At 43.4% G+C, this 10,993-nt stretch overlaps 1 protein-coding gene across 1 annotated transcript in view; it reads left to right on the top strand.

The window, feature by feature from the left end:
- Window positions 1-220: 220 nt before the first annotated feature.
- LOC306916105 (protein bicaudal D homolog 1-like) overlaps window positions 221-10,993 on the top strand; it is a gene marked incomplete at its 5' end in the record, with an annotated part of 46,534 nt that continues 35,761 nt past the window's right edge. The window contains one exon of the mRNA XM_079493842.1: window positions 221-442. Within this exon, the coding sequence (XP_079349968.1) occupies window positions 221-442 (222 nt within the window). The remainder of the gene's footprint in view (window positions 443-10,993) is intronic.

Genomic DNA, 10,993 nt, shown 5'->3' with positions numbered 1-10,993 from the left:
CCCCTATGCGTTTTTAAACTGTGGCGTGTGATTGCTCGGCGGAGGAGGAGAGGCGGAGGAGGGGAGGTGCGCTGGGTCTGTTGTCTGTCTCAGCTGTTTCTCCCTCCGGAGGAGCTAGACTCTCATCCGACGCACCGGGGAGGTATAGGAGAGACACGGAGGAAGAGGAGGACGGGCACGGCGGCGGGGAGCCACGGGGGGTGCGGGAGCGAGGCCGGCGATGGCTGCGGGCGGAGGAGGATCATGCGGGGAGACCGTGGAGCAGTGCCGGGCCGAAGTGGAGCGCCTGACCCGGGAGCTAGCAGAGGCGAACCGGGAGAAGATCCGCGCCGCGGAGTGCGGGCTCGTGGTGCTGGAGGAGAACCAGACGTTGAAGCAGCAGTATGCGGACCTGGAGGCCGAGCAGGAGGCGCTCAGGCAGGAGTTGGAGCAACTGCAAGAGGTATACTATATGTGCCGGGCTCCTCAGCTGGGATTTGACATGTGTTTATTATGAACTATATGATATATATTCTAATATAGCCAGGCTAATATATATATAGCTATATTCCGCAGCATCATCTCCAGAAGTTGGCACTGGACCATCTGCATATCTGGGAGGGTGTGTGTGTGTGTGTGTGTGTGTGTGAGTGACAGAGGGAAAGGGATGGTCTTCATTGTCCTGGATGGAGTCCACTATAACAGGGAGGGGTTCAGTGTAGTAACCTGATGCTCTGCGCAAATCAGAGCACAGAGTGGCTGCAGCCGTGGTGGGATGCTGATGAAGTAATCCTTTATTCTTAGGTTTTCTTGGGATTACATTTGTTGTTGTTTTTTTGTTGTTTTTAGCTATTTAGATTTGATTGCAGTGTCTGTCTATTGACGTCTCTTATATACAATGTGTCTGACTGGTAATCACAATTGTCATAAGACTCACGCGTGAGAGCTTGCAGATCTGCTATTGTCGGTGCACATGCGCCTTTGTGCCGACAACATAAATTAGGCATAAGACAACATTCAGTTGAGCAGGCCCATGGTTTTCCAGGGCTAGCCTATAGGAGGACATCACACATTTTAAATATTTGATTGTGGCCTCTAACGCTTAGCCGTCAGCCATGAAAGACTTTTGTCTGTTTGCCTCAATGCAGCCTTCAGTATAAAAATACAGCAGACTAAGTTAATTTAATTTAAATAAGCACTCTGGGACCGTACACTCCTAGAGTAAGATTTATTGTCTCTAGACAGTGCCAGCTCTCTTGTATCTGGTGGCGTAGGCCTATTTACTGTACTGGTAGCAAGCCAAATGTATGTTACAAAGTGTAATAACCTCAAACCAGCATGGAGTATAGGAACAGGTTTTTCTGTATGGTTGACAGGAATATTGATTATTCTGTCAATATTGTGTGTGTGTGTGTGTGTGTGTGTGTGTGTGTGTGTGTGTGTGTGTGTGTGTGTGTGTGTGTGTGTGTGTGTGTGTGTGTGTGTGTGTGTGTGTGTGTATGTGTGCTTTCTGGTGTGTTGTGTTCACAGTCACACACTGGCAGCTATACAAAGCTACAGCCATTCATTTCCAAAGGAAGCTATAACCACAGGAAGATGCAAAGCAGCGCCCAACGTTTATAGCCATTACAAAATCTACAAAACAAATGATATCCGTCAGCAGTTCTTTTTGAGCCCAGGCTTTTATTTCCCTTTGTGTCTTTCTCGCTCGTCGCTTGATGATGAACACATCATCAGTGACTGATACACTGCGTTGCAGCGTCATACAGTTATAGGGCTGTCACCATTACAAATTTAAGTTGACAATTACCTGTCACACAAATAATTGAGATTAACGATTGAATTGTGTTTTTCGCATTGAACATTGGAACGTTACAATTTGTATTTCTGTTTACGCTTCATATATAATCACAAATTGCGCAGGGCAGATCTGACAAATAACTTAACTATACAAAGAAATCACTGACACATAATTTTGAATAATGATTTCTTTACACAAAATGTACAAAATGGCAAAAATAGTGAATCTACAAGCTTACACAAGTGACGTGTTGTAAGCTTGCATGTAGATCTGCTATTTTCTTTTTTTAAACCGAAAATGTATTGGACATTTTTCAACATGATCGACGATTAGGAAAAATGTATTGTGATTATATCTCAAATACTTGTGATAGGGTTTGGGAAATTATGTAATAATTGTGACAGGTCTATTTGTAGTTTCGTGTCTTTTGTAGCTGCCAGTTTGAGCGCAACATTAAGCTTGCAACAACAACAAACATTTCGCAGCACTTGACAACATGCCACTCTGTGACTAATGAGGCCGAGCCTTTTGTATTTTGTCTTGTCTCAGGCGAGGGTAAAGCTCATTCACTCACACGCTTTCTCGCTTTCAAGTGATCCAAGAAACAAACCCCCTCCCCATCATCACAATGCCATGATGTCACTGTCTGTGAGGCTATAAGGACACATGCTGCACCATATTGCTATTTCAAGTTGTCACCTCACCCATCGCTCATGGTGGATGGGCTATAACCCATCCCATGGCTGACACAACACAATTCGGTTCTGCCATCCCGCATTAGGTCTGCGTCAAGCATCAGATATTTGAATCTGTGACACCGCAGCCTAGCCTAGATTGATATAAAGTATAGGTTTATATAGTCAAAAAGAGTCATTGGCCAGGGGCACACTGTCTGTATGTTGAGCACCAGAGCAGGTGCCAGAGATCAGTCTACAAGCTTTCAACTGTCAGGCAGCCTCCCAACCTGGCTGCCTACAATCAGATTGTGTGTGGCCTAAATTCACAATATGCTTAGGGCTGTCACGATAATGACATCTTTTTTGGGGGGGATTTTCTGCCTTTATTTGTTTGTACAGTGAAGATAGGACAGGGAACAGTGAGAGAGAGACAGGGAGTTCAGGAATCGAACTTGCTGTCAAGCTGCATTTGAGCCTATGGCATGCACCTTAACCACTAGGCCATTGGTGCCCCGATAATGGAATTTTACTTGGTGATTAATTGCCCTACAAATATTTGCGATTTAATTGTGATTTTGGCTTTAAAAAGAAAAAGCGTAAATATCCTATACAAAGAAACCAGCTCAGTGGCCTTGTGGTTAGAGTGTCCGCCCTGAGACTGGGAGGTTGGGGTTCGATCCCCGGCAGGGTCATACCAAAGACTCTCAAAAATGGGACCCAGTGCCTCCCTGCTTGGCACTCGGCATAAAGGGTTGCGTTGGGGGTAAGTCTCTGCGACATACTAGCGCATGGGCCGAGCCTCATGGCTCATGGCTCGGCAAGGCTTACTACTACTACTATACAAAGAAATGACTGACATGTTTAATAACATTTAAATTTAAACAGTGGAGGGGGCACGGAGGCACAATCTGTAGTGCTCACAGCTAGAAGGTCCTGTGTTCGATTCCTGCTGGGGACGCTGTGGGCGTGACGAAAGGGTCTTTTTGCATGTTCTCCCCGTGTCTCCGAGGGTAGGTACTCTCACAAAAAACATGCAGTAATCCTGGTCTCTAAACTGCCAGGCAGGGCGCCTGATGGAGGGGAAAGCAACTGGTTGGAATAACGTGTTCCTTCCACACGTTACGTCCAACCTGCCTCCAATTAAATTACGTGTGGCCTAAATTCACAATATGTTTTATGATAATCATGTTCTTTAGAAAGCCATAATAGCATTCTTCTTTTGTTGTCCTTTGCGTGGTGATTTACTGTACCCCGATTCAGTTCAATAATCAATCTTCGTTAACGAGCTGCGTCAGGTTGGTGTGTGATTAACTCATTTTGTTACGGGGTCGATCGCATGTGTATTATGAGAACCGCATTTATTTCCCTCCCTGTATGGTAATGTATGTCAGCATTAATTTATCACTTTGTTCGCTGTGTAACACAGACGAGTTTGTAATGCAGACAGGGACGCTGACGGGGCATTGACATGCTGAAGGTCAACGTGTGTGTGTGTGTGTGTGTGTGTGTGTGTGTGTGTGTGTGTGTGTGTGTGTGTGTGTGTGTGTGTGTGTGTGTGTGTGTGTGTGTGTGTGTGTGTGTGTGTGTGTGTGTGTGTGTGTGTGTGTGTGTGTGTGTGTGTGTGTGTGTGTGTGTGTGTGTGTGTGTGTGTGTGTGGGTGGGAAGCAGACAATGGTGCCAGTTTATAAACATAGTTTACAGATACTTTGACTGAAGTTGTACAAATCAGTGATTCTCCAACTTTGTCATGTCAAGTACCCCCACATTTATTGTATTATGTATAAATTACAGTATTTGGCCACGGACCCCCATCTGAAAAGATCGAGACCTCCGTACTCGATTTGGGCTGTTAAAACCTTTCAAAAATATTCTAAATTCATTCATATCTTTTCAAGATTTCTTGAGCTTGTAGATCATTGATCAGCTATTTTCAAATAGCCAGTGTGTTACTGTGTACATAGGTTTAGAGTGATTGAACAAAAGTTTGTATGCTATATTAACACATTGTACCCTGATGCTGAGTGCCAAGCAGGGTCCAGGGAGGCACTGGGTCCCATTTTTATAGTCTTTGGTATGACCCGGCCGACCTCCTAGACTCAGGGGCGGAGTCGGTGGACACTCTAACCACAAGGCCACGGAGCTGGTAGTTAAAGTATATTTTCATGCCAATACATTTGTACACAGGGCCTCTATTTGTAAGTTACAAGTAAAAGTAGAAATACCACAATGTAGAAATACTCTTTTACATGTTGGAACACAATATTGTGGTATTTCTACTTTGTAGAAAGATGTATAAAAGGGGGGGGGGGGGGGGGGGGGGGGCAACCACCCCCCACTTTGTCACTGTCCTAGTGTCCTCTGAGATGTCCTTTGTCCTTAACGAATGACAACCTTACGGCAGACGCCAGCACACACACAGACACACGCACACACATTTTTGAGCAAGGCTCTTGCATTATATATAAGGGCTTATTTTGAAGGGAATATTGACATTTTGCATTTAAGATGTATAGCTCCTTTAGGTGTACATGTCTCATTTTCATTATCACCCGCAGAACACACGCACGCACGCACGCACGCACGCACGCACGCACGCACGCACGCACGCACGCACGCACGCACGCACGCACGCACGCACACACACACACACACACACACACACACACACACCTCCTCTATTCCTATACTCCTCTCACTTTCTTCTCTCATCGCCTCTCATCTGCCTCTCCACTCGCACCTCTTATCTTCTTTTTTAATCTCTTGGTCGCTTAAACTCCCCTGGGGCGCACACACGCACGCAAACACACACGAACACGCACGCACACACGCATCATTCCATTATAGCTAACTCAATACCTCTCATTTAATCTCAATCGTATGCAATCGATCCTCTCTGATCCAGGACCTGCGGCTGGTGAAATCAATCGAGTGGTGTAATACTTAGAAAATGTGTTAATTAGCATCATATAACAAAAAAAATTAAAAAATAAAATGATACGTAAAAATGTTCCCCTCTATGCCAAGCTGATATTTTCGGCCAAATGTTCCACCTAGAATAGAGCTGGTATAGTGTTCAAGTAGTTAAAGGTAAAAACACCATTACATTTTATCATTCAAATTATACTATGCAGTAAAATCCTCAGTGTTAGGGCCGATTCATACTATTTTACCGCTGTTTCGGCACTGTAGTGCCAAAATGATTTCGGCTCGTCAGAAATTTTCAGTAGCACCGAAGAGCCGGCTGAGTATGAATCGGCCCTTAATTTATCCATTTGTAACTCTGAGAGTGTATACAAATTATTTAACATGAGGCTGAGCAACACTGAGTATTTTACTGTGTAGACAGTAGACAGTTTGGCCTACGTTTGAATACTTTCACCACCTTGTTGCTACATGGCTGTAATAGTTGCCCCCTCATCAGCGATGCTAACCCAGTCTCTCTGCAGTGTTGATTTTGACAGCAAATTTCATTTATTTTAGTCATCTGAAATATTTTGGTTTTAGTCGACTAAATATCATAATATTTTAGTCGACTTGATTTTGAAAATGTGTTCTGGCGGGCCGTGATGGCGTCGTAATGACCGTAATGATTGTACACTTGGTTGCATGCTGAAATTGTTATTTTCAGAGCGCACCCAAACATTTATACAGGATCTCTTCTCCCCTTGTCCCTCCCTAACATTTTAGTCTAGTTTTTTATTTGTTGACGAAATTGTCAATATAGTTAGTGTTAGTTTTAGTCATCATAGCTTAGTTTCTATTTAGTTTTCGTCAGTGAAAATGGCAATCGACAAACATTTTCCGTCATAGGTTTAGTCGACAAACTCAACACTGTCTCTCTGAGTGGTAGGAGTCGAGGAATTGACTTTTGGTGTCATACTAGTGTACAGCACAGAGCTGGCTTACTGTGTGGTACACTAGAAGAAATGTAGGCCAACAAGCCTCACTGGCTGCATGTTTTGAGCTTTGTCTATAAATGATTCACCGCTGCATACTTAAATCATTGCACAGAGTGCTAGACTGACTATTTCATACACAGTCAAAAATAAACTTGCATCAACAGCACACAGTTGTAACTTCTTAAACCCTCTCTATACTTAGTAAACCTGACATGATTTGTCTCTGTAATCCTGTCCTCGCCTACACCAAATGTCTTTGCCAAAAATGGCCGATCTTCAAGTGCACAACATGCCGTGTTGTAATGCGAATCGTGTAGATGGGCTATTTTTAGAACATGCATTGTTCACCCCCGGAATAGGTATGCCAGGTTTGAAGTGGTTAAAGGACCATTCCAACCTTTTTGACTTGTGGTATCTTTGTCACTCTTATTCAGGAAAACATTTTGTTTGTGTGTATGTTTTGAGAGGCATCAGAGAAATACCACAATGTAGAAATACTCTTTTACATGTTGGAACACAATATTGTGGTATTTCTACTTTGTAGAAAGATGTAAAAAAAAAAAAAAGAAAAAGGGTGGGGGGCAACCACCCCCCACTTTGTCACTGTCCTCTGAGATGTCCTTTGTCCTTAACGAATGACAACCTTACGGCAGACGCCAGCACGCACGCACACACATTTTTGAGCAAGGCTCTTGCATTATATATAAGGGCTTATTTTGAAGGGAATATTGACATTTTGCATTTAAGATGCAAATAACAATCATGAATAGTTCCAACATATCGCAATGACAGAACAACACAAAAGAGACAAAGGTAAACGCAGCCTGTATGACAAGTGTTTCTTGTCAAGTCTGTAAAATATACACTCCACTATCCTTATCAACCCCCACTATCAACCCCTCACCTGAATTATGAAACAATGAATTGATGAACATCAATTAATTACCAGCTGCCTTATTATATCTGCAGAATTGTGCTATGAAATGTAAATATCTGTGTGTGTGTGTGTGTGTGTGTGTGTGTGTGTGTGTGTGTGTGTGTGTGTGTGTGCGTGTGCGTGTGTGGAATCGATAAATACATCTACGAGAGTCCAAATTTTAGGCTAGTTATGGGTTATATTTGTACACTCTCAGGTAGCCCATTCTCCAAACCATCATATATCGCACCTCACGCACAGCTGTCGGTTGTAGTGTTGTCATAGGCTTGGCAGGTATAAAGAAGTCCCGCGGTAGCCTGCGTGGGGGTCCGCGGGTACAGCGGGGGTCCCTGCGGACCCCTGTCTACATGATCGTTGTTTAACCAGCAGCTAAAGCAGCTGGTAAAAATCCACCTACAAATAGAATTTGTCTTTCTTCGACTGTGTGTTCTTTCTCTGCTCATGGGAAAAGCTCTTCAATTGAGCTGCTATCCTGACCCCTTATCTATAACTTATACATTACACAATCATTTTTTCCTGTTGTAGCCTGAACGTAGCCTCAAAACAACCCGCTTCCAAATGCCGCATTTAATCTTAGTAGAGTCCATTTTTATCATGTTTGTGATGCCATGTGCATTAGCTAATAGGATGACATGGACTGGCAGGTTTCATCTAATGACTAATGGAATAGCAGCAGGTGGTACAGTAGCTCCAGACCGCTTCCTCACTGGCCTTTAAAGAGCTAGCAACAGCTCACTGCTAATTAGCTCTCCCTACAGGAGTCCATTATATTGATCCACACAACCAGCTGAATCTCGGTTTTCAGTGGTTTGTGTTTAGCATCAATACCGCCGTATATATGTGGAAAATAGGGATGGGACGATGATCCATGTGATCGTTTATCATGATTAAAAAAATGCTCACAATAATCATATCGCAGATATTTCAATTTACCGTGTAGTTGTGAAATTGTCCGTCCGTCAAACCCGAGTTGGCTCTGTACCAGAACTGCTTTTTTTCCTTCAACGCCAACTCTTTTAAGCATATTTAGATTATTGCGATATCATTAATCGCAAACATTTTGGCCACAATAATCGTGACCTGAAATCTTCATATCCAGTGCAAATTTCTTGTGTATAAGTTGCCACTTTGTAGCCTACTTGAATTCTGATGATGATGCCACAGGAAAGAAATAAAAAAATAAAAGGAAGAGATATAATAAGATCTCCTCGTAACAAATGCAATAAGGACCTTTAATGCTAAGTGCATTTTCCGTTGGCTCCAGTCAGTGGTGGAAGAAGTACTCACATTTTGTACATTTTGTAAAAGTAGCAATACCACAATGTAGAAATACTCTTTTAAGTAAAAATACCAGTATTCAAAATGTACTTGAGTAAAAGTACAAAAGTATTGGCAAAAGTTAAAGTACTCATTATGCAGAATGTACCATTTAAGAGGTTTTCAAATAAATATTTTGAAAATAGCCGATCTACAAGCTCACAATGCGTTGCGATGCGACACATTGTGAGCTTGTAGATCGGCTATTCTCAAATGGCCGACTTGTATAGAGAGCTGAAGTTGTTACTTTATGTTTTGTTAAAAAAAAAGAAAAAAAATCTACAAAGTAACTAAGGTTTTTAATAATTGTAGTGGAGTAATAGTATAATATTTGCCTCTGATGTAGTGGAGTAGAAGTAAAAGTACAGAAAATTGGAAATACTCCAGTAAAGTAAATGTACTTGGTCACTTTACACCACTGGCTCCAGACAGGCTCAGACACCCACCTACATACTTTGTTGTATATGACGAATATATATATATGCTCATCTCTGACACTAGTCTTCTAGCATCAAGATTTAAGTATAGGGGCTTCTTCACAGGGGAAGGGTTTTGTGTGCAGTACAGAGAAGAGGAGTCTGGTGTGTCTGCGACGTGCGTGCGTTGTCATGCATTTGTACTTGTCCCCACAAGTATAGTAGAATGTATTTGTCCTGTTCCTCATAAGATAAATGGTTGTTTTGGGGAGTAAGGCTTAGGGTTGGGTGTGTGTGTGTGTGTGGGATGGGAGCCATGGTGGGAGCAGTAGGCGTGACGAGGAGGGCGCTGATGAAAAATGCAGCGTGTGCATTAGCGCCGCTGTCGAGGCTAAAAACAGCACGTCGCAATGGGACCTGCCCCAGAGATGCCCTGTTACTCCACTGACACTGCTGATGATGTCACACACGGGCCCCTGAGAGCCAATGGAATGCCTGCCTCCCTGACCTAAGTCCAGCATATATTTATCTAAATGATCCTACTAGAAAAGGGCTCCCTGTGTGTATATCTCCACCAGGCTGCGTTGCCTAGCCAGGAGTTGCAACCGTCAGGACACGATGAAGCTGTGGGGGGGGAATTACATTTCTACAACATATAGTGCAACTTTAGGCGTTTTGACGCATGCAAACGCATCAAAACAATGGGTGCGTTTGAATTCGTGGGCATCTGACGTGTGTCTGTGTGAGGGCCAGGGCCTTCAGATTAGCTGTACAAAGATGGACGGACAGACAGACAGACAGACAGGCAGGCAGGCAGGCAGGCAGGCAGGCAGGCAGGCAGACAGACAGACAGACAGACAGACAGACAGACACGTTGTTTCTCTTCCTAAACAGCAGGTTAATGGTTTACTGGTATATGTTCACGAGCACTTAAGAGCGGACGGGCTGTCTGGAAGATTCACGTCTTCCCCGTAGAGGAGAAGACAGGGTTGAATTATTCAATAAGTATGAGGTCACGTTTAAACCCATTGGTGTAGTGGGGGGGGGGGGGGGGGGGGACGACACTTCTCTCATGTCTAAAATGTTTTTTTTGGCAAAAATATGTTTTTTGACTTGTCGTTAAGCATGGTAAACCCTGTTTCTAAATAGGCTATACACGTTTGCATGTTTTAATAGTGTGTCTGCACGCGTTGCGCACATGCACGCAAATCTGCGTGCATGTGCGCGTGCACTTCTAAGCGTCCCCCCCACTTCTAAAAGTACCACTACAACACTGTTTATACCCCACACAAGCCACATGACCCAGGCTTTGCAGCTCCGAATTTCACCACTTGTTCTAATACAGTTCATTATTTTATGAAAGGGGGAAAAAAGAAAGAAAAGCTTACTGAAACATGATTCATAGGGAGTTAGGGGTTCAGTGTGTCAAACTAAAACTAAAGCCACAAAAGGTCAGTGGTTTCCATCATAATTTGGATGCTGGGGTGAGTGCAGAGTAAAGTCCTGACTGTACATTTAAGTGAGTGTACACATAATTTAACCAAAGGTAAACCGCACGGTGCAATTTTGGTTACATTTGTATTTGGTGGATAGGTAAAGATTTTATTTTATAGTTTTTATATAGTGTTTTATAGTGTGCCTATCACAGGGGACACACTTTTGCAAATGTAAATAATTGTTACTGTAATTGCTACTGTAAATCAGGCGACTGTGGCTCAAGAGGTAGAGCAGGTCGTCCAATGATCCATGGGTCGGCGGTTCGAATCCCGGCTCCTCCTGTCTACATGTCGAAGTGTCCTTGGGCAAGACACTGAACCCCAAATTGCTCCCGATGTGCTGGTTGGTACCTTGCATGGCTTCCGCTGCAATCGGTGTGAATGGGTGAATGTAATGCACAATCTATGTAAAGCGCCTTGGATAAAGGCGCTATATAAATGCACCATTTACCATTTACCATTTATGAATCA

The sequence above is a fragment of the Electrona antarctica genome (assembly GCF_951216825.1).
Source record: "Electrona antarctica genome assembly, chromosome: 23".
NCBI classification, from domain to species: Eukaryota; Metazoa; Chordata; class Actinopteri; order Myctophiformes; family Myctophidae; genus Electrona; species Electrona antarctica.
This window is presented reverse-complemented; position numbering and strand designations above follow the sequence as displayed.